We start from the raw sequence: 26379 nt of genomic DNA, 5'->3' as shown, positions 1-26379 counted from the left end.
CTTAACTTTAAATCCTTCTATTCAGCATTTATAAGCTGTAAACAGACATTTTAATAAATGGTAAACAAGATATTATAATAGAGTTGTAAGAAGATATAAGGACATTTTAACTGTTTCTTAATGTTCAGTATTTTTCCAGCAACTATAACTTCCTTTATGAAGACATATTTTATATTATTATAAACATGTTTTATATATTAAGTTGTAATCTGCTTACATGAACATTACAGTGTGTTATTAACTAGATATTAAATAGTTGCATGATGCTTATTAATACTAAATATGGGGACTTTAAAGTAGCGTTACCACAGTGTGTCCTTTGTTGTCTTACTCTGTGTGTTTATCCTGTTTGTCATTCTAGACTAAAAGCTGCATGAACCAACATACCGACACATTTTTCTACAAGTTTATGAAGTCGATTTTTAACTTTCCAGACAGTTTTTAATGAAAGAACATTAAATGCACTTTTTAATCAACTTTACATGATGTTGCATTGCAAGCAGATACTACAGCAGCGATGGTGTATTTAAAGAGATTCTGACACCTGTGAGTCGACTTTTCAGATTATCTCAGAAGGGTTATGAGGTGTGTTTGAGTCAAAGGGGGAAACAAATGTAAATATAAACACAATGCAACCAAACATTGTTCAAATCCACAGATGCTTAGTTCAAATTATAGTTGCCAAAGTTGCCAAAAGATCCCAATTATGCCCGGTGGACTTTTACAGACTTTAGAGTAAAATGATGCAGAAGACATTTAAACATTGTATGGAGCAGTGCAGCCATTAAAACATGACTCTATATGACTCAGTGTAAACATCATAGAGCTGAAGCAACAAGATCACACAGAATAGACACAAGAAACTGTTATAAGTTATATATTTTAAACATTTAACCCTCCTGTCGTCCTCCCGGGTCAAATTGACCCCATCTCTTTTGACTGTTCCATCCTTCTTCCCTCTTTCTTTAATTTTTCCTTCGTTCTTCCCCTCCTTCCCTCTTTCTTTGCTCCCTCCTCCTTCCATACTTCTTTCCTCACTTCCTTCCTTCCTTCCTTCCTTCCTCATTCCTTCCTTCTTTCTGACCTCCCTTTCTTCCTCCCTCCTGTCCTTCCTTCTTTCCTCACTTCCTTCCTTTCTTCTCTCCTTACTTCCTTCCTCTTTTCCTCCCTGCCTCCCTCCTTACTCCTTTCCTTCCTTCTTTCCTTCCTAATTCCCTCTTTCCTCCTGTCCTTCCTTCTTTCCTTCCTTCCTTCCTTCCTTCCTTCCTCCTGTCCTTCCTTCTTTCCTTCCTTCCTTCCTTCCTTCCTTCCTCCTGTCCCTCCTTCTTTCCTTCCTTCCGTCCTTCCTTCCTTGACCTGAGGAAAACAGGAGGGTTTAAGCTACTTAAGGGTAAACTATGGTGGGAAATGGATGTTAAAGGGTGTTTAAAGGGAGTTTTTGGCTCATATAGAAGTTTCCTTCCAGTTATTATACATCTTAATAGTTGATTTTGACCAACTTGAAGGAAGGAAATCAATCTAAAAACTTGAGTATTTGTAGTATAGAGTATTTGTATTTAAGTATTTGCAGTTTAGTATCATTTATAGTCTAAAACCAACCGATGAGAGGCAGAAGGATTTGCAGCAGATCAGTGAAATCATTGAATCAGTTTTTGGTGTCAGCAGGAGGATTTGAAGTTTTATCGGAGCGGCCATGTCACTGACGGCAGACCTGAGCTGCCTGCAGAGCAGCAGAGGAGCGGAGCGCGAGGCGGCTCTGGAAACGCTGGAGAAACAGCTGATCTGCCCCATCTGCCTGGAGCTGTTCAACAAGCCCGTGGTCATCCTGCCCTGCCAGCACAACCTCTGCAGGAAGTGTGCCAACGAGCTCTACCAGGTCTGTGTGTGTTTGTGTGTGTGTGTGTGTGTGTGTGTGTGTGTGTGTGTGTGTGTGTGTGTGTGTGTGTGTGTGTGTGTGTGTGTGTGTGTGTGTGTGTGTGTGTGTGTGTGTGTGTGTGTGTGTGTGTGTGTGTGTGTGTGTGTAATTTTAGACATAAGACCAGTTAATTGGGGTCAAAATCAGTGTTTCCAAATTGGTAAAACACAGATTTCTGGGTCAGAAGTTAAGGTCAGAGTCATGTAATGTAAGTCAGTGTCCCCAGAAGTGACCTAGGACAATGTGTGTGAGAGTGTGTGTGAATGTGTGTGTGTTTGTGTGTGTGTGTGTTTGTGTGCATGGGTGCGTGCACGTGCAATGGATTATCAGGGTCTAAACTGGGACTTGTGGATGTTTAACTGGTTTGCTCATGAACATGTAAAACACCTGCCAACCATGACCTACATTTGCTGCTATTGTTCAGCTTAAGTAAAGTGTGTGTGTGCGTGCGTGCGTGTGTGCGTGCATGCGTGTGTGTGTGTGCGTGTGTGTGTGCGTGCGTGCGTGCGACCATCTTCATATTCATTTTTAGGCTGTTTTAACCTGCATAAACTCTACTTCAGTGCACTTGAGCAGTCCAATCCAATTGCAGCATATACGCACATGCACGATCCTAAATTCATCTCATGCATTCCCGTAAAACCTTTAAAATCTAAATAAATATATAAATAAAGGGGCGATGAGACTTGACACTTATACACAGTTATATAAAACAGATCAGATTCTCTTCCTCCAGCTGCCAAAATAAGATTGCAAAGTCAGTAATAATAATAATCCACTAATATAAAACACATCATAAGCACTTCTGTCCTCTCTGTTACTGCTCTGATCAATGATAGGTCAGTGTAATGCTTTAATGATCAGAGGGCAGCTGCTCACTGTCTCTGCCAGGAAACTGCAGCGTAAACCTGAGGAACAATGTCCGAGCAGGCAGAGCCAACAGAGTGTTAACCAGCAGACTAAAGGTCAAACACAGCGCTGCCGGCTCTGTGAGGCTCAACTTCATACTGAGCTAAATGCTATAATGTCAGCACGATAAATGTGTAACGTTTAACATGAGCACATTTGCTAATTGACACTAAATACAGAGCACAGATGGGGCTGATGTTGTTGGTTTCTCAGGTATTTGATCAAGTGGTTAATTCACATTTAAGTATCCTATAAAGAGTATTTAGTCACACAATGTACAAGATTTACAACATATATTGTCATAATACTCACTTTTTGATTATATATCTTGAATTCTGAGGTGTGGATGATGATGGGAGAACAGAAAGATCATTTTTAGTGACCAAGAAAGCGCCATTTAAAACATAATTTCTTTGCTTTTCCTTCCTCTTTGAGGCCATGACAAAATAAAACGACCCTAAATGTGATGTTTTACAGACCTCTACAGACTTCATTTATTCAAACCTTTTATTAAAAACATGTTAGACTCATTCTGTTCATGTACAAGATGAAAAAAATGAAACTCAACTTGAAAAAATGTCTCCAGCAGGATCTCTGATGTCAGCAGTGATTTGTGTTATTCTTCATTTATACACTAAAGCACAACCTGTATCTATAGCAACCATAGAACAACCTGTATCTATATCAACCATAGAACAACCTGTATCTATAGCAACCATAGAACAACCTGTATCTATAGCAACCATAGAACAACCTGTATCTATATCAACCATAGAACAACCTGTATCTATAGCAACCATAGAACAACCTGTAGCTATAGCAACCATAGAACAACCTGTATCTATAGCAACCATAGAACAACCTGTATCTATAGCCACCATAGAACAACCTGTATCTATAGCAACCATAGAACAACCTGTATCTATAGCAACCATAAAACAACCTGTATCTATATCAACCATAGAACAACCTGTATCTATAGCCACCATAGAACAACCTGTAGCTATAGCAACCATAGAACATCCTGTATCTATAGCAACCATAGAACAACCTGTATCTATAGCAACCATAGAACAACCTGTATCTATAGCAACCATAACACAACCTGTATCTATAGCAACCATAGAACAACCTGTATCTATAGGAACCATAGAACAACCTGTATCTATAGCCACCATAGAACAACCTGTATCTATAGCAACCATAGAACAACCTGTATCTATAGCAACCATAACACAACCTGTATCTATAGCCACCATAGAACAACCTGTATCTATAGCAACCATAGAACAACCTGTATCTATAGCCACCATAGAACAACCTGTATCTATAGCAACCATAGAACAACCTGTATCTATAGCAACCATAACACAACCTGTATCTATAGCCACCATAGAACAACCTGTATCTATAGCAACCATAGAACAATCTGATGGTCTGTCTGTGCATTACATACCTCATACAAGCTAAAGATCTCCCAAAAAGTGTCAGTTTCTATGTTTAATAACTTCACTAACTGTCTTCATCTTTAAATATGAATCACTTTAAAGTTACAGGATATAAAACCAACAATGTTAATCTCATGGTGGCCTTGGAGGGAAAAGTCAGAGGATCACTGAAGTCAGCGGGATTGATCCTGTAGTGTTATAACATGAATGTAAATGTGTGTATAACATTTCATATCCTGGTTAATACGCACACCACATACCTGCAACACCTGTGGTTTGAGCTGAGCTAAGCTGCATGTCAGAGTCCTCTCTCTACTCATGCTTCCTGTCTCTCTCTTTGAGCCACGCTGTATGAATCCAAGGTTGCTGCTTTGTGATGTAATAATGATGATGTAATAATGATGATGTAATAATGATGATGTAATAATGATCTGCACAGGACTTTTCCTCCTAAATGATAAATTGGCTGCACTCAGGGTTTGAGTGATGCTGAGCTCCCATAAAGAGAAGACCGAGCATCTGTGGGCTTCTCTAAAACATTATCATCAAACATTAATCTAATCACAAATAACAGAGCTTTCAGTACAATGACTGTTATTTACATGAATTAGGCAAACAGGCAACGTTTTTTTTGTCTATAACGCTCGGTTACACAAGTATCTCCTTATTGTTAAACCCAACTGAAAAGTACAATCTGATCAGTTCTTCCACAGCAGCATAAAGCACGACAAGCGACGTCTCTGCAGTGTTGTAAAGTGAGGCGATGTGACTGCTTGGCCGAATAAAACAACTTTTATTCAAGTTTTTTTCTCGCAAATTCACGACTTTGATCTGAGATATTTTTGAGAGTTTTTTCTCGAAATATCACACCTTCATCTCCTCCAGGCCAGTATTAATTTTAATTTTTTTTTTTAAGATATATAGTCCTTACACGCCTTCATACACTTCATACGACCTTATTGTGGGCTGTTGCATGAGTTGGACTAAGCAATGCACAGTGAAATCTCTCTCTCTGTCTCTCTCTCTCTTCCTGTTAGAGATTTAATTTTAACAGTACGACAGTTTGAGCAGAACCTAAGAACGCCTCGTTACCGTGGAGACTGTTTATTAGAAAACTGATCCTGTCCTTGTCATCTGAAACATCAGTCAAGTTTGTATAGCAGGTGTTTCTAAACCTGCAAATCTGTCTGAACCCCAAAGTCACCCAAAGTCTTAACCCTTACTGTTCATATTCAGGCTTTTCTCAACATCCCCTCAGAAATTAGTCTCTATACGTAATAGTGTGTGTAATTTTGTGTATCACCTGCACTGAAACATTTCCATTTTTGTATTTTCTGGGTCACATGAAGATAAATTGTCACATTTCTGGATTAAAGAAAAGTTTTTAATGTTTTTTTTCTTCTCTTCAATGTAAAAAATGGGTAAATTAGACCCTGAACAGAACGTAAGGGTTAAAGAACGATGAGCAGGAACCCAAACACACGTTACATGTATGATCCAGTATATACACGTGCGTCCATGTTTGTGTGTTTGTATGTATGTTGGTATGTGAGAATGAAACCTAAGAGACTCTGCCCCCGCTGACATGCTCACTGTCACGACCTTTGACCCTGATCCTTAATTATAAGCTCTCCCCTCCATCCTGAAGCACACACACATTTTTCCCATCTCATAAAGCTTCAGCGTGTGTGTGTGTGTGTGTGTGTGTGTGTGTGTGTGTGTGTGTGTGTGTGTGTGTGTGTGTGTGTGTGTGTGTGTGTGTGTGTGTGTGTGTGTGTGTGTGACGGTAAATACAACACAGCTCAGTCTGACTTTAACTTTAGATCTAATCATCAGCACTGTCCTCTCTCTTAAAGTCCTTCCTCCCTCTTTCTCTCTTTCTTTGTTTCCTTCCTCTCTCTTTCCTCACTTCCTTCTTTCCTTCCTTCCTTCCTTCCTTCCTTCCTTTCCTTCCTCCATTCCTTCCTTCTTTCCTCCCTCCCTCCTTCTCTCTTTCTTTCCTCCCCCCTACCTTCCTCCCTTTCCTTCCTCCCTTCCTTCCTTCTTTCCTCCCTCCCTCCTTCTCTCTTTCTTTCCTCCCTTCCTTCCTTCCTTCCTTCCTTCCTTTCCTTCCTCCCTTCCTTCCTTCTTTCCTCCCTCCCTCCCTCCTTCCTTCTCTATTTTTATCCTCCCCCCTACCTTCCTCCCTTCCTTCTTTCCTCTTTCCTTCCTTCCTCCCTGCCTCTTTTCCTTTCTACCTCCCTCCCTCCTACCTTCCTTGCTTCCCTCCCTCTTTCCTTCCTCCCTCCTTTCCTTCCTTCTTCCTTCCTTCCTTCCTTCCTCCCTCCCTTCCTTCCTTTCTCCCTCCCTCCCTCCCTCCCTCCCTTCCTTCCTTCCTCCCTTCCTCCCTCCCTTCCTTCCTTCCTCCCTTCCTTCCTTTCTTGACTCGAGGACAACAGGAGCGTTAATAGAAGTTTTCACACCTGTTCTATCTTTCTCTTTGTGTGTAATCAACATAAATTCAACCTGAGACAAAGATTTTTTTAATTCCACATCCATGTCTCAGTGTGTTTGAGTCTTCAGTCCTCAGCGTTCGTCTCTCTACCAGCCGCTGTGTGTGTTTCTCTCTACGGACTCTGATCCCTCCGTTAGGCCCAACAGCAGCTGACACTGATTAAAAGTCACTATTTCAGGAAGCTTTAACCCTCTAACCTTCCATCAGGGGTCTCTGCTCACCTGTCTGCTCCTTCACTCGTCTATCTGTCTCTCTGCTTTTCTCTCACTCTATCTGTCTCTCTGCTTCTCTCTCACTCTATCTGTCTCTCTGCTTCTCTCTCTCTCTATCTGTCTCTCTGCTTCTCTCTCTCTCTATCTGTCTCTCTGTTTCTCTCTCTCTATCTGTCTCTCTGCTTCTCTCTCTCTCTATCTGTCTCTCTGCTTCTCTCTCTCTCTATCTGTCTCTCTGCTTCTCTCTCTCTATCTGTCTCTCTGCTTCTCTCTCTCTCTATCTGTCTCTCTGCTTCTCTCTCTCTATCTGTCTCTCTGCTTCTCTCTCACTCTATCTGTCTCTCTGCTTCTCTCTCTCTATCTGTCTCTCTGCTTCTCTCTCTCTATCTGTCTCTCTGCTTCTCTCTCTCTATCTGTCTCTCTGCTTCTTTCTCTCTATCTGTCTCTCTGCTTCTCTCTCACTCTATCTGTCTCTCTGCTTCTCTCTCTCTCTATCTGTCTCTCTGCTTCTCTCACTCTGTCTGTCCCTCTGTTTCTCTCTCTCTCTATCTGTCTCTCTGCTTCTCTCTCTCTCTATCTGTCTCTCTGCTTCTCTCTCTCTATCTGTCTCTCTGCTTCTCTCTCTCTCTATCTGTCTCTCTGCTTCTCTCTCACTCTATCTGTCTCTCTGCTTCTCTCTCTCTCTATCTGTCTCTCTGCTTCTCTATCTCTCTATCTGTCTCTCTGCTTCTCTCTCTCTATCTGTCTCTCTGCTTCTCTCTCATTCTATCTGTCTCTCTGCTTCTCTCTCTCTATCTGTCTCTCTGCTTCTCTCTCACTCTATCTGTCTCTCTGCTTCTCTCTCTCTATCTGTCTCTCTGCTTCTCTCTCTCTATCTGTCTCTCTGCTTCTCTCTCTCTATCTGTCTCTCTGCTTCTCTCTCTCTCTATCTGTCTCTCTGTTTCTCTCTCTCTCTATCTGTCTCTCTGTTTCTCTCTCTCTATCTGTCTCTCTGCTTCTCTCTCTCTCTCTATCTGTCTCTCTGCTTCTCTCTCACTCTATCTGTCCCTCTGCTTCTCTCTCACTCTATCTGTCTCTCTGCTTCTCTCTCTCTCTATCTGTCTCTCTGCTTCTCTCTCTCTATCTGTCTCTCTGCTTCTCTCTCTCTATCTGTCTCTCTGCTTCTCTCTCTCTATCTGTCTCTCTGCTTCTCTCTCTCTCTATCTGTCTCTCTGCTTCTCTCTCACTCTATCTGTCTCTCTGCTTCTCTCTCTCTCTATCTGTCTCTCTGCTTCTCTCTCTCTCTATCTGTCTCTCTGCCTCTCTCTCTCTCTATCTGTCTCTCTGCTTCTCTCTCTCTCTATCTGTCTCTCTGTTTCTCTCTCTCTCTATCTGTCTCTCTGCTTCTCTCTCTCTCTATCTGTCTCTCTGCTTCTCTCTCTATCTATCTGTCTCTCTGCTTCTCTCTCTCTATCTGTCTCTCTGCTTCTCTCTCTCTATCTGTCTCTCTGCTTCTCTCTCTCTCTATCTGTCTCTCTGCTTCTCTCTCTATCTATCTGTCTCTCTGCTTCTCTCTCTCTATCTGTCTCTCTGCTTCTCTCTCTCTATCTGTCTCTCTGCTTCTCTCTCTCTCTATCTGTCTCTCTGCTTCTCTCTCTCTCTATCTGTCTCTCTGCTTCTCTCTCTCTCTATCTGTCTCTCTGCCTCTCTCTCACTCTATCTGTCTCTCTGCTTCTCTCTCTCTCTATCTGTCTCTCTGCCTCTCTCTCTCTCTATCTGTCTCTCTGCTTCTCTCTCTCTATCTGTCTCTCTGCTTCTCTCTCTCTCTATCTGTCTCTCTGCCTCTCTCTCTCTCTATCTGTCTCTCTGCTTCTCTCTCTCTCTATCTGTCTCTCTGCCTCTCTCTCTCTCTCTATCTGTCTCTCTGCTTCTCTCTCTCTATCTGTCTCTCTGCTTCTCTCTCACTCCTCTCATCTGTGTCCACGGCTGCTCACTTTCTTCTTATAATCTCTTTTTCTTTTTTTATACGCGTGTTAAGATAAATAAGATAAGACAAGATAAGATATTCCTTTGTTAGTCCCACGATGGGGAAATATGCAGTACTGCAGCAGCAAAGTGGGCAGAAAAAATAAATAATAAGTACAAAAGCAATAAAAAAACAATAAACTAATAGTAACATTAGAGAGTTAGATGAGAGGATGTCATGTTTATCTGTGAATTATAGACATAAGCCACCAAACTTCCCCTAAAACCACAAATATTTGGTTTTGTAATACTGTTAATGTACAAATTAAAGGTGCAGTGTGAAGAATTTAGCAGCTTCTAGCAGATAACACTTGGCAGAAATTAAATATAATAGTCATGAGTATGTTTTGATTAGTGTTTAATCACCTGGAAATAAGAATAATTGAGTTTTTGTTACTTTAGAATGAGTCTTTATATCTACATACCACTATATCCTAGATATTGGTCCTTTAAAGAATCAAGAGTATGTTAATTAATGAGCTAATGATAAGCTGATAGACATATAAGCGCTGGTAGAGAGTTTGTCACTCTCATAAAGAAAGCAAATAGGATTATTTCCAAAAAATAGTCATTGTCAAATTAAGTAGTAATCATGGTAGCAGTTAATATTACTGCTTGAATTCGAGCTAGCGTTTGCTGGGGCCAAATATAATGAAATGTGAATCTGTCTCAATGCATTTTTAACCCTCACTCGGTTCATAATCTGACCCGTCACAGCATTTTCTCACAATTAGTCTCAATAACAAACTTCATCAGTCACAAATAAACATAATGAATCTATAATGAAGCTTTCAGAGAGCAGAAATAGTTATGTTTTTAATTTTTATGAGAAAAAACACATGTTACACAGGAGAGGATGAAATATTCAACAAATGATATTAAATGTGAAGAATTAATATTTTTGACATTATGGACGAATATATTTCCTTCTTTGTATGTTTAGTAGGGGAGGGGGGAAAGAAAATCGATCGAAGTATCTTTTATTATTGGAATTGCAAATGAAAATGTAAGGTTTTGGTACTTGAATGATAAAATCGACTGTTTTTTCAGTCAACTAGACGGCTCTAGTTTGTTTTCAGGTGACAGTCAGTGTGCAGGAGAAAGTTTTTCATTTGGATATAAAATAATATAATATTGTGACACAAGTATCATGGAACCTCTGATCTCAGATGAAAAAAAGGGTAAAAGTTGACCTGGCTGTATGTGGCCCTTGAACTAAAATGAGTTTGATGTAAAGTATCTGAAACTATTTAAAGTCTCTTATCAGGAGCTTACAACATACACATTATATATGTTCACACACTCTATTTATAGTTTTGTTTGGACTTCTTTTGCCTCAAATGTAAAAAACTGAACTATACCTTTAATTTCACTGCACCATCATCATCATCATGTTGTTATATTTCAGGATTCTTGCTCATTGCTCACTAGTCAGAATGTGATGAGAGCTTGTTTTCTCTCTGTTTATGATAAGAGAGTTTGGTGTGAGTGAGAGCAACAGAGGCTACCGGTTTATTTTTACTTCTTATAGAGACGAGGACAGTTAAACGTCGTGGATGAGCAGTTAACAGCCCCCCTTGGTTGAGCTTCAGGGTGTTTACATGCTGGACGGAGGGGAGCAGGGGACTTTCCAGGCCTCGTCCTTGCCCAGTAACCTCGTCCTGAACCAGCTCTGACTTCAGCCAGGGAGACATTTAGAAAGATTTTACACATTCTTCACCGCTGACTCTTTAACACTGTTACTAATTATTAAAATCCCAACGTGCAGCCAACAGACTCCAACTGTTGGGTGTTGAAAAGCAGACTCGGAGAGATTAAAGGTTTTCTTTAACCCTTTAAATACTGTTGGGGTCCAATTTGACCCATTTTGACCTGTTTAAACCTCTTAAAGTGACCCAAAATGCACAAAAATGAAATATTTTAAGATGTTATAATTTTGTATAGGTGCTACAAATGTGAGCTGTATCTATTGACATGTCTTTTAGATAAATGAATAGTTAATAGATTTATTAAGATAGTAGTTATGAAGATTTGCACAAACTTGTACAACTGCTAAATGACCCCAAATGTTTCTTTTACCCTGGAATTTGATGACTTAAAATGATCTAAAGTGGCCCAAAATGCACAAAAATGAAAATATAGTAACCCTTACATAATGTCCAGGGTCTTATTTAAACCCATTTTTACTTTTTAGAGCTGTAAAAACACCCTAAATGTTCTTTTACCCTGAAATTTGATGACCTAAAGTTACCTTTACATATAAAATAACATTTACATCATTATTGCTATGTTATATTTTCATGTCTGAGGTAAAATAGGACATGATATTGTGTGATATTCTCCAAAAATACAAAATACACTTTCAATAAAACAACATTTAAACACCAAAAAGAGATGAAAAAATGACTAAAAGAGACATAAATTGACAAAAGAAACCTAAAAAATACAAAAAAGAGATGAAAAAATGATTAGAATCAACCTACAGTTAGTTTGAGTAACAGCTGCCATCTAGTTACCATGGTAACGTAGAGATGGAGTGACTAAAGAGACTCAAAACTACCAAAAAGAGACATTTCTATCATTATTGCTATGTTATATTTTCATGTCTGAGGTAAAATAGGACATGATATTGTGTGATAGGAGATGTTTAGTGGTGTAAAAGCTAAAAAATACACTCTCTCTGCTCTCTGAAACATGAATCAAGGTTTAATCACATTTATTGATCAGTCAGATCGACTATTGATGCTTTCTAAACACATGAATGTCTCCGTGCAGCCCTCCCTGTTCCAGCCTCGCACCACCATGACGGTGAACAGCGGTCGTTTCCGGTGTCCGTCCTGCAGACATGAAGTGGTTCTGGATCGCCACGGCGTCTACGGCCTGCAACGAAACCTGCTGGTGGAGAACATCATCGACGTCTACAAGCAGGAAGTCAGCAACAGCAAGAACGCCCCGAGGTGAAGAGGCACAGGGACAATAATGATATTTAACCCTTACATACTCAGAGTCAAATTTGACCCATATTTTAAATTTTAAGGCTGTAAAAACACCTCATACACATTTATTTTTGCCAGTCTTTTCCTAATTTGAACCACAGTATAACAAAATGGAAAGAGATGCATCTTTTTTGTAATTTTTGTGCAGTTAAAACACATTTTTATACATGCAAATATACAAATTTGACTTAAAAGTTTGTTAAATATGTTGTTATATTCTTCATATTCTATCAAATGTTCTCCTGGAACATTAAATAGTGATTGTACATGTCTTTTAATGAGATGAATCAAACCTTTAACCCTCCTGTTGTCCTCGAGTCAAGGAAGGAAGGGAGGAAGAAGGAAGGAAGGGAGGGAGGAAGGAAATGAGGAAAGAAGGAAGGAAGAAGGAAGGAAAGGAGGAAGGGAGGAAGGAAGAAGGAAGGAAATGAGGAAGGAAGGAAGGAAGGAAGGAAGGAAGGAAGGAAAGGAAATGAGGAAGGGAGAGAGGAAGAATGGAAGGAAAGGAGGGAGGAAAGAAGGAAGGAAGGGAAGGAAGGAAAGAAGGAAGGAAGGAAGGAAAGGAGGGACGAAGGGAGGGAGGGAGGGAGGGAGGAAGAAAGGGGGGAGGAAGGAAGAAGGAAGAAAAGGAGGGAGGAAGGGAGGGAGGGAGGAAGAAAGGAGGGGAGGAAGGAAGGAAGGGAAGGAAGGAAGGAAAGGAAGGAAGGAAGGAAGGGAGGAAGGATGGACAGAAGCAAGGAGGAAAGGGGGATGGAGGAAGGAAAGAAGGATGGGAGGAAAGAAAGAGAGAAGGAGGGAGGAAGGAAGGGAGGAAAGAAGGAACAGTCAAAACAGACGGGGTCAATCTGACCCGGGAGGACGACACAAAGGTTATGAATGTGAATCAGTGTTTAAACTAATTATGAGTCAGAATATAAACAGTATTAAAGGGTTAAAGGTTAAAGGTTTTGGTTTTCCCTCTTTCTCTCCTCCAGCCCTCTACCTCTTCCTCCGTTCTCTGCTAAGGTGAAATGTCCGGACCACGAAGGCGAGAAGATGAACATCTACTGTCTGAGCTGCCAGGTTCCCACCTGTTCCCTCTGCAAAGTGTTCGGAGCTCATCAGTCCTGTCAGGTGGCTCCTCTGACGGACATCTACCAGCAGAAGAAGGTTTATATCAAAACACTCTGTGATGTTAATATGTGAGGAAAGAGTTAATCTTTGGTTTTAGTTTAGTTTATTTTGCACCAATTAAAATTACACACAAAAAAAAGACAGATAATATAGCGTACAGGGAGAGGCAGAAAACCCATATGGGAAAAATAAAAGCAGGAAAAATGATAGTGATGTCTCAGAGTTTATTTGATTGATGGGAGTGGAAATAGACCTTTAAAGAATCATACTACTGCTTTTTTTAAACTTTATTTGTTATTACACTTGTTTAAAAAAAAAAAAAGAATATAATATCTTGTTGACAAGTCGAAATAACAGAAAACACACAGACAGTGTTGGGGAAGTTCAGCCTGGCAGTAGTTTGAACAAACTACAGCTAAAAAAAAAGTAGCCTTAGCAACTACTGATACTCATTATACTCATTTAACTCAGCGTTAAATTAATCAACATGTGGTGTTTATAAAACTAAATATAATAGCCTACGAAAAATTCACATGCAGCAGAAATATGCCTCAACTAAGTTTTATTTTTTTAAAGAAAAAAAGCTGACATGTTGGTCAACATACTGTAGGTTCACATGTTGGGTAATCTATAGACATGTTGGGTATTCTATAGACATGTTGGGTAATCTATAGACATGTTGGGTAATCTATAGACATGTCGGGTAATATAAAGACATGTTGGGTAATCTATAGACATGTTGGGTAATCTATAGACATGATGGGTAATCTATAGACATGATGGGTAATCTATAGACATGTCGGGTAATATAAAGACATGTTGGGTAATCTATAGACATGTTGGGTAATCTATAGACATGATGGGTAATCTATAGACATGATGGGTAATCTATAGACATGTTGGGTAATCTATAGATATGTTGGGTAATCTATAGACATGTTGGGTAATATAAAGACATGTTGGGTAATCTATAGACATGATGGGTAATCTATAGACATGATGGGTAATCTATAGACATGTTGGGTAATCTATAGACATGTCGGGTAATATAAAGACATGTTGGGTAATCTATAGACATGTTGGGTAATCTATAGACATGTTGGGTAATCTATAGACATGTTGGGTAATATTAAAGAGAAATGAAAATCCTTCCCCAATACCCACATGTAAATCAGAAATGTAAATCAGTCTACAAAAAAATGTAATAAAAAACCCAAAGAGGCAGACATATTCTAGATCGGTGTGTCTTGAACAATAATGTTGGCATGTCATGACATGATTGATGCCTTTTATCAAGAGTTCTGGATCACAATAATGGTAAAATAGAATGTATATTATATAGATCTTTTTTTTATAAAAAATATTTCATGTTATTGGCCCAAATTGTAGTTTGTAAATTGAGTTAAACTACAAAAAATGACCCAAAAAGTAGTTGAAATACTTGACGCAGCACAAAATATGAATGTAGTTTAATTACCAGCAAGTTACAGCAAATTGTAGTTAAGCTATGTAGTTCAACTACATGTAGTTTAAGTCTCTCCAACACTGCACACAGAGGAGGTTTTTACTCCTTTAAATTACATAATTCTGGCACTTTTTAAGCTTTGCATTTATATTGTACAAGAAATTCACAGACAATAAATAAGTCAAGATGTGCCGTCGTAGCAGAGTGATTACAGTGCATGTCATATACCTGCAACATCCCTGGTTTGAGTCTGGAAAGGGACTTTTGTTGCTACCTTTAAATTACTCCAATGAAACCCAGCGTGCAGTCAGATTAGCAGCCTCATCATTTTATTCCCATCATGTGACGGGTTGTACGTGGTGATTATGTAACATCTTTTAAATCATTCTGCACTTCGACATGCACAGACTATGTGTAAAAGTGGCACCTATTTTAAGTAGGTGCAATATAATTTATGTTTATCATCACTCCGATGCAACACTACACCTCTTGGCAGAAACGCAACAAGATGATTATTAATAAATGTTCAACATCTCAAAATCACCGATGAGTAAGCGACAGAGTAGTGAACGAGTGGAGAGATTAAAGCGTAAAACTCAGCACCTTTTAATCATTAATTGTGACCTTTTAAAAGGAACTAAATCTAGTTACTTTCTATTTGTTTTCCAGGATGAGCTGAATGAAGGACTCAGTTCTGTGGCGGCATTCAACAATAAAGTCCAGGCTCTGATCGACGAGCTGGACGAAAGATGCAGGAGCATAGAGGTGTGTGTGTCAAACTTCTGTAAGATGCATACTGCGATTGGCTCCAAACTAGTCGTGATGTCACAAATATATGCATTTAATTAAGATATAGGGTGAGCATGATATTCACCTTTAACTGAAGTAACAAATACACAAAACACATTAAATTCCAGGTGATCTTATAAATAATATACTTTCTGCCGGTGGAGTAATAACACAGTTTATAGTCCGCCGTAGTGTCACACATACAAAGTTTGATTGATATAAAGTGTTGAAAACGTTTTCCCTGTTCTTCTCTCTGTAGGAAAACAGTGAGGCTCAGAAACAGAGTGTGTGTGACAGGTTCAGTCACATGTTTTCCATCCTGGAGGAGAAACGCAAGGTCCGATACTCTGTTTCTGTTCTACCTTCAGCCTGTAGTACAAATACACTATATTATATTATAGTGCACATACAACATACTATAATACTTATACTACACATATACAGGTTATAGTACATATACACAGTTTATAGTACACATACAGAATATTATATCACTTTTAGTACACAAACATCTTATAGTACACATACAGCATAATACACAGTCGCCCATAAAGTTGGAATAAAATATTTTTTACCTCTTTCCATGAAATGATTGTGAAAATGTGATGTATTCTTAATAGATAAAGTGTCTATATTCTCAAAATTGACTGATCAATCTCATTGCAAGTGGTCAAAGGTGATTACTGATGTGTATAAATAGAAAATAAAAAGAGGAATGTGTCTGAAAACAAAATTATTCCAACTTTATGGGCGACCGTGTATATCAGTTATAGTACACATACATCATATTATATTATTTATACTACACATACAGCATACTATAATACTTGTACTACACATATACAGCTTAGAGTAGACATTAAGCATATTATTATATATTAGTGTATTATTATATTACTTATAGTGCACATATACACCTTATACACCAATTAAGTTGACATATATGGCAATAGTAGTTGTTATAGCAACGGTAATAGTAGCAGTTGGAGAATGAATGAATGAAAATGAACATGTAGTTACATAAAAACTACTCTTCAGCATATAGATTTACTCATATTTTACATATGTAAAGATAATGTAAGTTGAAGAAGCAGCAGCAGTAACAGAAGTCCTGTTGTTGAAGTACAAGCATCATCATCATCATCATCTTTACATCGTCTCTCTGAAGGCGATGTCCCAGCGAATCACCTCGGAGGAGGAAGAGAAGACAAGCCACGTCCAGGCGCTGGTGCGTTGCTATGGAGACAGCGTGGCGGCCAACACCAAGCTGGTGGAGAGTGCAGTGAGCAGCATGGAGGAGCCGGACATGACTGTCTTTATACAGGTGAGCCAAGTAATAATATAACACCACCTTCTTTATATATGTGTGTAAGATTGGTGTTTGTCATACACCATTACAGGTTGTTTTATGGTTGCTATAGATACAGATTGTTCTATGGTTGCCATAGATACAGATTGTTCTATGGTTGCTATAGATACAGGTTGTTCTATGGTTGCTATAGATACAGGTTGTTCTATGGTTGCTATAGATACAGGTTGTTCTATGGTTGCTATAGATACAGAGTGTTCTATGGTTGCTATAGATACAGAGTGTTCTATGGTTGCTATAGATACAGGTTGTGCTTTAGTGTATAAATGAAGAATAACACAAATCACTGCTGACATCAGAGATCCTGCTGGAGACATTTTTGAAGTTGAGATTAATTGTGTACGAACAGAATGAGTCTCTAACATGTTTTTAATAAAAGGTTTTGAACAAATGAGGTCAGTAGAGGTCTGTAAAACATCACATTTAGGGTTGTTTTATTTGTCATGGCCTCAAAGAGGAAGGAAAAGCAAAGAAATGATGTTTTAAATGGCTCTTTCTTGGTGTAACCTACAAAGGGTTAAATTGTTTGTACATATATTTGCAGGATAATTTAAATATGATACAGTTTGTTGAAGTCCTGAGTCACTAAAAATGATCTTTCTGTTCTCCCATCATCATCCTCACCTCAGAATTCAAGAGGTCTAATCAAAAAGTGAGTATTGTTGTACATTATGTGACTAAATACTCTTTGTAGGATCTTATCTTTTCTCTTCTTTACTTAAACCATTCATTACTCTTTCCCTCTCCTCTCCTCTTCCTTTGACCTTTCCTCTTATCTTCTCAGAGTAATAACGGCGACCAGCTCCTCTCCTGCAGAGACGCTTAAACCAGGTTACGAGAATATGAGCCACTACACGTTTAACTTTAGCAGACAGGAGAGAGCATTGAAGAGCATTGACTTCATCCAAGGTGAGAAAAGGAGGTGTCAGACATCACTGCTGGGAAACCACTTAGAAACGTCACTCATTTATTTATATATACATGTTGCCAATACATTTGCATTGGAGGAAACTGAGCTGCAGCAAAATCACAAAGAAAAATTGCAAGTTTTACCTTTTAAAAGATGAAAAAAGTAGCTGAAATTTCACTTAGTAAAAATGTTGCATCTATTTAGGATGTAAAAAATAAAAGAAAAAAGTTGAATTGTTTAATGTTTGGTGTTATAGAGACTGAAGTGTAACGCTGCGTGCCAGAAACAAGCGTGTGGATGTAATACAAACTATGTAACAGTATCTGTGTGGAGGATTTAAGGCCTGAGTCCAAAAATAGTGGGCGGCTAGTTACAGTAAGTGAAGAGCCAATGAGAAGGCTGCTTTCTGCTCAAATAAACAAAATCATCAAAATATAACAGAGCTGATGCATTAATGAATCTGTACCAATGAGTCAGTGCTCAGCGTCCCAATGCTTTATTTAAAAGGAAATCTCTGTTTTTAACTTTGTGTACAGATACACAGCGTGGCCTTCAATGCAAGTCCATTAAATTTAAAACATTACACAACTCGTCTGCAGCACGCTACACTTCCACCATAAAGTACAGTACTACCTACCTAGACTGGTTAAATCTGGACTGGATTATCTCACAGATGCCAGAGTCTCTTTAAAACACAAGTTTCAGAATCGTGAAAGCTTTATTCTATTTGTGAAAATGAAATAAAGGCAGATTTCACTGTTTAACCTTCGTGTCGTCCTCCCAGGTCAAATTGACCCCGTCTGTTTTGACTGTTCCTTCCTTCCTTCCTTCCTTCCTTCCTTCCTTCCTTCCTTCCTTCCTTCCTTCCTTCCTTCCTTCCCTCCTCCCTCCCTCCTTCCTTCCTTCCTTCCCTCCTCCTCCCTCCTTCCTTCCTTCCTTCCTTCCCCCCTCCCTCCTTCCTTTCTTCCTTCCTTCCCTCCTTCCTCCCTCCTTTCCTTCCTTCTTTCCTTCCTTCCTTCCATCATTCCTTCCTTCCTTTCTTCCTTCCTTCCATCTTTCCTTCCTTCCTGACTCAAGGACAACAGGAGGGTTAAAAAAAAAATGTATCCCACTTTAGACCATGCAGGAATAGATGAAAAAACAGTGATGGTCCGTGGAGATGAAGCTGTGCCGTTCAAAAATAATAAACAAATTTAAAAGTCCTTTGATCAGTCATGTGACTTGATGATACTCCCCAAATTTGGTAACCGAATAGGCAAACTCTAAAGTCCAGACTTTCCAAAAACCAAATGCCTACAAACAAATTGGCAGACCCCCATCATCACCGGAGGTAGGGTAACAAAAGTGGGCCAAATGACCACGCAGAATGAATTTCTTGGCTCGGTAAGGGCTGGTTTATTTTGGTCGATACCTTTAAAAGTAGCGACCGAAATAAATCGATACCAAGTAGTATCAAAACGTCGCCCAGTCTCCCATCAAACGATACCTGCAATCAATCCTTTTTGCACCCAGAGCTAGAAAATATGACTATTTGTATGGACTTACTCACAACCAATCAACACAAGCGTTCTTCGATTTAATGTGATTGGTCCACTGCCACAGCAGCTACAGTACTACCCATCTGTGGTGGTGAAGTCACAATTTAATGCTTCTATTCACATGATGGGTATCAAATGAAGTACTCAACTGGTATCGGTATCACATTAAGTGTAGCTTGGATTGGTGCTGGTATCGTAATTCTTTTAATTACTATACCCAGCCCTTAAATATAGTTGGTTTAATCCTGGACGAGCCCCCAATTTGACTCAACCCGACTCACTTTGAGTGTCTAAATGTCAAAAACACTGCAGAATGTGAATTTATATAGAATAGCGATAAATAGAGATAAATACAGATAAATAGAGATAAATAGAATAGAGTGTTTCATGTACACTGTAATGAATTGCAGTGGATTTATAACAGTATATATCTCACTGTATTTCATAATAATTGTAAAATACTGTAAAATATTGTGTATTTTCACTATATTGTTACATCATGTGCATTATGTTTATAGCTAGTTGTTGAGGATGTTTTGGGTTCGTTATACACATTGAAATCTATTGAATGATTAATGAAAGAAGGGAAGGTGCTATAAACAAATGCTTCAGCCTACATCTAACTTCTTTATTTATGTATTTATTTATTTATTTATACTTTTTGGCTTGTTAATAGATTTGGTGGAGATGAAGGACAAGGAACAGGGATATATGATTTTCTTTGTGTAATGGTTTGTATGTTTTGACTTCATGTGACCGAAATAAACCGAACTAAACTAAAACTAACACTCTCCTCAGTTGAAGAAGATGTTCCTGATGAACCGGAGTCTGAACCAGAGCCAGAAGAACCCAAAGAAGTCTCTCTCCAGCACGCAGAACTGGCCCCCCTTCAGGAAACCTCCATCCAGAACCAGGACTCTGCCAAACAGCCGATCCAAGCTCTCATTTCTCCACCAGTGGAACCAGTACCGGTGGCTGCACCGGAACCAGCGGCGACTCCAGATCAGGTGATGGACTCTGTGACGGAGCCTGATGGTGCAGTTGTGCAGCCGGAGACGGATAACCTGGACTTTAACAATGAAAGATCGGGTCGAGTGAAGGACATGGTGGTGGAGGAGGAAGAGGAGGAGGAGAAAGAGGAAGTGGTGGAGGTTAGAAGAGAAGTAGAGGAATATAAAGCTGAACCTGTTAAAGAAGGAAACATCTGTGAGCACGAGGACGGGATGAGCACACAACAGGTACAGTACAAAATCACCTGTATCAGCTTAAAAATGAGTTCAGTAACATACAGATAACATGATTTCAATCCAACCAGCTGTTAATGTGTAAGTGTTAATTATATAACAGCTATTTTAAGATGAGAAGTGTTGATTGGAAATTATTTTTTTGCTGTTAAATGTGTGAAAATGAACTTTTGACAAAACAAATCTTCTTCCAGCTCAACTTTAAATACTTTCCCAGCTTTTCTATCCTTCTATCCGTCTCTTAAAGCTCACATTCCTCTCTTTTCTCATGCACTTTAAAGGAGCTGTAAGTCCTTTAACTTAACTCTTTGGTTAACTTTTTACATTATTTCCAAACCATTTTCCAAAATGTTACAAATTATGATTTTAGACTGATTTCCAACCTTCCTTGCAGCCTCTGCTCTCAGTTAATCCGTAACATCCGTGACGTCACCCATTGGTTTGTGGACTGCTGCTCGGAGGCCAATAGTTTCGGATCTGAGCAGCGCCATCTTGAAAATTTCAGGTGCATGCCGGGAATAATAAAAACACGGATTCTACTTATATGGGCATCAGGAGGAGCAAGAGGCGCCCTCCTGAACCTGTGAACCAATCAACCTGTCAATCACAACGTAGCCATGCCCTAATGCATACCCTGCTTTATCGTCACATATAAAATCAGGGAGGCCAAAATGTCCCAAATGAACATCATACTGCATTGAAGAAGGCTTTAAACTAGCGATTGAGACCATAAACACATTTTGAAAACGTTTACTGAGGTTAGAAATCAAGTGAGAAGTTGGTGAATTCTCCATTGACTTGTATAGAGACGGAAGTCCTTTTGACACCAAAACGGTCGCCCCCTGGTGGCCTTTTGATAGAATGCAGTTTTAAGTTACTTCCACGTTGGCATCATTTCAGAGGACCGGAACTCCCCACCTGGTTAATCCTCATTCAGCACTTTAAAAATCAAAGAGATGCTGCAAGAATCACAGCGCCCCCTAGTGGTGGCATGAAAAACACACTGTGCCAGGCAGTGATGATGTTGGTGCTTCTTGAACACACCAAAGAGAATCAGCTGATCATGTTAGAATATAATATTAACAGCTCAGCGGCCAACTAGCTTTTAATATAAAAATAAAATAAGCTTTTAATAAGGATGTAGTGAAACTGTGTCTCATACAGAGCTGACAACAGTGCTCTCAAACACCAGTAAGTGAAGCTCCGTCGCTGCTAAAAGATATTGATTTGGTCAGTAATAATGTTAATTCAGTATATTTAGTTCAGTTTGAAGATTCTGTGATTTTGAGCTCATTTTGGTTTGTTTTTGTGTTGTTGTTTATTTAGCATCTTTGCCTTTATTTGACAGCCAGTGTAGAGAGACAGGAAACAATGAAAGAGGAGTGGGTATAACATGCAACAAAGGTTTCCTCGGCTGGGAATTAAACTGCGGATGTTGCATTTATATCGTATATGCCTTAACCACTAGCCCACCAGGGTACGTCCCCAATTCTCTGTTGAATATTTAGCTACAGTCTGGACATTAAGCACTAATTAATGCTTTAAAATCTCTGCAAGATGATTGAAATTAAACTAAACCAAAAGCAGATTGAAAGAGTGAAAATCAGTCTAAAAACTTCTATATTTTGGAAAATGGTGACTCGTAGTAAATGGGTTTAAATCTGCAAAATCTTCTGCATGTTCCTTTTAACTGTCTTCCTTCACATATCAGTGTGAGGGGGGAGAGTCAGAGAGTGATGAAGCTGATCGGACGGCACAGAGAGAAACTGAGGGAGAACAAGATGTTTGGCATGAAGACAGAGACGAAGGAGAAGAAGGAGAAGAAGGAGAAGAAGAGGAAGAAGAAGAAGAAGAAGAAGAAGAAGAAGAAGAAGAAGAAGGAGAAGAAGAAGAAGAAGAAGAAGAAGAAGGAGAAGGAGAAGAAGAAGAAGAAGAAGGTGAAGGAGAAGGAGAAGGAGAAGGAGAAGGAGAAGGAGAAGGAGAAGAAGAAGAAGAAGAAGAAGAAGAAGAAGAAGTGCAGATGACATTTTACCCCAGCTGGTACCCAGATTCTGCAGAAACTCTATCAATGATTAATGATACAGAGGAGATGATGTGCACACCAAAATCAGAAAAGGATTTCCTTCCTGAGGTCCAAATCCAGCCTCCGTGGATGCAGGACTCCGATTTCCTGTCTGAAACTCAAGAACAAAGCTCAAAACAACCTCCTTTAACCCACCTGCAGCCCCAAGAGCACCAACTTTCCACCCAGCCGTCAGAAAACTACCTTAAAACTACACCCGCGCTCACTGAATCTCAACCCCAGCAGAAGCCTTTAGAGCCAGACAGTGGTTCAACGTTTGTTCCCCAAGTGCAACTAACCAGGCAGACAACAGGAGAAGGAGGAGAAGTTGGTATCATGGAGGAAGAAGAAGAGGAAGAGGATGATATGCAGGGATGGGTGTGCCTGCCTGGGATGGCGGATACAAGTTACAACAGAGCAGAGGGTAGTTTTGATGGTGGGGATGATAGTTTAGACAGTTTTCCTGATAATAAAGAGAGTCAAACCTCCATTCTACCTGAGGAGATTCACCCTAAGCTGGAGAGAGGTAGTTTAATGATGGATAAACACAACTCTGAGCTCAGTTGTAGTCAGGTAGAGGACGCAGAAGAAGATATTTTAGGTCTGGAAGGGGCTTTGAGAGAGCTTTCAGAGATGGGAGAGGGTAGATTTGAAGCTGAGATGATGGATGATGGTCTGGAAAAGAGGTGTGAAGTACCGAGCAATGATTTAGGTAAAGATGGAAGTATCTCTGAGATGAAAAATGACAGCTGGGATGAAGGAGATTATAGTGAGGAGACGACAAACGGCTTAAATCAGACAGATGAGGATGCAGTGTTTGAGGCTCGTAATTCAGAATTTGCAGAAAACAAACAAGACGAGGAGAAGAATGAAGAGCAGCTCGAAGATTTTAACCCCAAAATGGAAACAAGCGTTGCTGAAAATGAGGAGAAAGTAACTTCCTGTGTCTCTCTGCAGGTCAGTGTTGTCTGGTTTTTATCGCCGTCATCATCGTCACCATCATCGAGCGGGCTCTTTCACTCTTCACCCACCTGGTTGATGTGGCTCCACACTGTCTTCTCTCCTCCTCCTCTTCTTCTTATTAGCCGTTGTTGTTGTTGTTTTTGTTTGTTTTATTTTGGAGGAGTCACTTTTGCAACTTGGCTGAAACAGCGTCAGCAAACTGCTCACTTTGGTCACAGTAAAGAGGGAATAATGGAGAGGAGGAAAGGAAGAGAGGATGAAGGCTCATTCCTGCTATTAAGCAAGAAAAAAAAAAATATTATCCCAAAAGTTAAAATCAGGTGTCAGTGAAAAAAATCGCTCTTAAATTGCAAGAGAGCTTTTATTTGACCATTATACTGTTCTTATTCCTTAGTTAATGACATTTTTCTAGATCCTTAAAGGTGAATTTTCAAAAATATGATATAATTCGCAGCTACTAATTTATCCCTTACATACTGTTCAGATCAAATTTGACCCATTTTGACATTTAACAGCTGTAAAAACACCACAAATGTCTTTAACCCTGAAATTTGATGACTTTTCCTAAAAGTGGCCCAAAATGCATATAATGAAAATATTTTAAAATGTTCTACTTTGCTACAAATGTTTGTCCATTGAGGCTGTTCTGGGTCAAATTATCTCTGCATCTTTTGACATATGTTTTACTTGAATGAATAGTTAATAGTTTTAATAAGAGAGTATATAATATAGTCATAATATTTTAACCCTTACATAAGATTTAGGGTCAAATTTAACCCATTTTTTTTACATTTGACAGCTGTAAAATCACCCCAAATGTTCTTTTACCCTGGAATTTGATGACTTAAAATGATCTAAAGATGCCCAAAATATTGTAACCCTTATATAATGTCCAGGATCTAATTTAACCCATTTTTGTCTTTTTAGAGCTGTAAAAACACCATAAATGTTCTTTTACCCTGAAATATGATGACCTAAAGTGACCCAAAGTCCACAAAAATGCTAATTTTAAAATGTTATACTGGCTCAGATTATCTCCGTATCTATTCCCATGTGTTTTAGTGAAATGAATAGTTAATAGTTTGAATAAGATAGTAGTTATGAGGATTTCTTTTTATGATGTAGCAGTGAAGACTGATGGATCTAATGGTTATACAATAAACCCCACAGTTCCATAAAGCTCTGCTCATTTTACACTTTACATATAAAATAACAGTTCAATCATTATTGCTATGTTATATTTTCATGTCGTTGAAAGTATAAAGATGACATGAAACGAGGGAAGAGACAGATGAGTATAAACTGGAGCTTAAATTAAGAGGGAAAATAGGGAAATGAGTCTTCCTCCCTCCTTCCTTCCTTCCTCCTCTCCATAGTGTTCTGTGTTTGTCTTTTTTTGATGCAGCATCATCACTTCATCTCTCCTCTTCCCTTCTTCTTCTTCTTCTTCTTTTTCAATTCTTCTCACCAATTTCCTCCATTATTCTCCCTCCTTTTTATTCCTCCATTGTTCTCATTCCTTTCCCTCGTCTTCCTCGACCTTCTTCTTTTTTGCCTACCTGCTCCTGCCTTCTTCCCATCATTTCATTCATTCTTCTACTTGTTTCTGTTGTTTCTCTCTATCTCTATTTCCCCCTTCCTCTCATTCTACGAAATTCCTTCCTCTCCTCCGTTTCTTCTTTCTTACTTTATATTTTCTATCATCCTTTTTTTCTTTTAACTGACTTCCATAAACTCATAAATTCTTCTCCATTTTTCTTTCCCACCCCCCTCCTTAATCCATCCCCCATTCTCTGTCTCTTTCATCCCTCCCTTCCCCTGTCCTTCCTTCCTTCCTTCCTTCCTTCCTTCCTTCCTTCATCCCACCTCCCCTCCTTAATTCACTCTCCCTGTCTCTGTCTCTGTCCCATCCCTCAATTTCTACCTCATGTCTTCATCTCCTCTCTCTCTCTGCCTCTCCTCATCCCTCCCTTCCCATGTCCTTCCTTCCTCCCTTCCTTCTTCCCTTCCCTCCCTCCCTCCCTCCCTCCTTCCTTCCTTCCTTCCTTCCTCCCTTCCTTCTTCCCTTCCTTCCCTCCCTCCCTCCTTCCTTCCTTCCTTCCTTCCCTACCTTCCCCTGTCCTTTCCGTGTCCTTCCTTCCTTCCTCCCTCCCTCCCTCCCTCCCTCCCTCCTTCCCTCCCTCCCTCCCTCCCTCCCTCCCTCCCTCCCTTCCTCCCTTCCTTCCTTCCTTCCTTCCTTCGTTCCTTCCTTCCTTCCTTCCTTCCTTCCTTCCTTCCTCCCTCCCATCTCCCCTCCTCTTCCATCCCCCTCCATCTCTCTCCAGGCTGTCACTCTTCTCTTCTACCTGCTGGCCTTCCTGCTCATCCTGCAGAGGGTGTGGGCTTACATCGGCTGCTTCATTTGCACATAACACCAGCAGGAGACTCATCCTTCCTCCCTGCTGCACAGCTCAGGTACACAAACACCAGCTGGCTGCACACAAATCTGCAGGAGAGCTTCAGATTTAAAAGAGTGTCGTGTCTAAACTAAACTGTGTGCTGGCATGAGGGTGATGATGACTAATGATCAGTGTGTCATTAAGTATTTTAATTATTTTAAAATCGTGTTTTAAAAAACATCTTTCATTATGTTTATGGTATCATCTGTATTTTGTTAGATTAAATCAGATTTTAGTGTAATAACAACAACAATAATAATCATAATAACAATAATAATAATCATCATCATCATCATCATAATAATAATCTTCATCATTATCATCATCATCATAATAATTCTTCTAATTTTTATTTTGATAATTTTTATTTAAAGACATAAGAGAAAAAAACAAGCTGTTAAGTAAGAAATACATTAAACTACAACAATGTTTTCCATAAAAATATAATCTACAAAAATATTCAAAATACAATTTACTACAGTATAATTATATATTATGATTATTATCATT

General features: G+C 39.3%; 1 protein-coding gene across 1 annotated transcript; it reads left to right on the top strand.

Moving 5' to 3' along the window:
* Positions 1-791: 791 nt before the first annotated feature.
* Positions 792-25879, top strand: trim101 (tripartite motif containing 101). The gene is made up of 11 exons (XM_062427199.1): positions 792-811; positions 1678-1876; positions 11758-11939; positions 12953-13127; positions 15226-15321; positions 15605-15682; positions 16514-16669; positions 17344-17366; positions 17499-17623; positions 19961-20400; positions 25756-25879. Exons 1-11 carry the CDS (start codon positions 792-794, stop codon positions 25840-25842), a joined length of 1581 nt encoding a protein of 526 aa, XP_062283183.1. The 3' UTR covers positions 25843-25879.
* Positions 25880-26379: the final 500 nt, after the last annotated feature.

Source organism: Scomber scombrus, chromosome 10 (genome assembly GCF_963691925.1).
Source record: "Scomber scombrus chromosome 10, fScoSco1.1, whole genome shotgun sequence".
NCBI lineage: Eukaryota > Metazoa > Chordata > Actinopteri > Scombriformes > Scombridae > Scomber > Scomber scombrus.
This window is presented reverse-complemented; position numbering and strand designations above follow the sequence as displayed.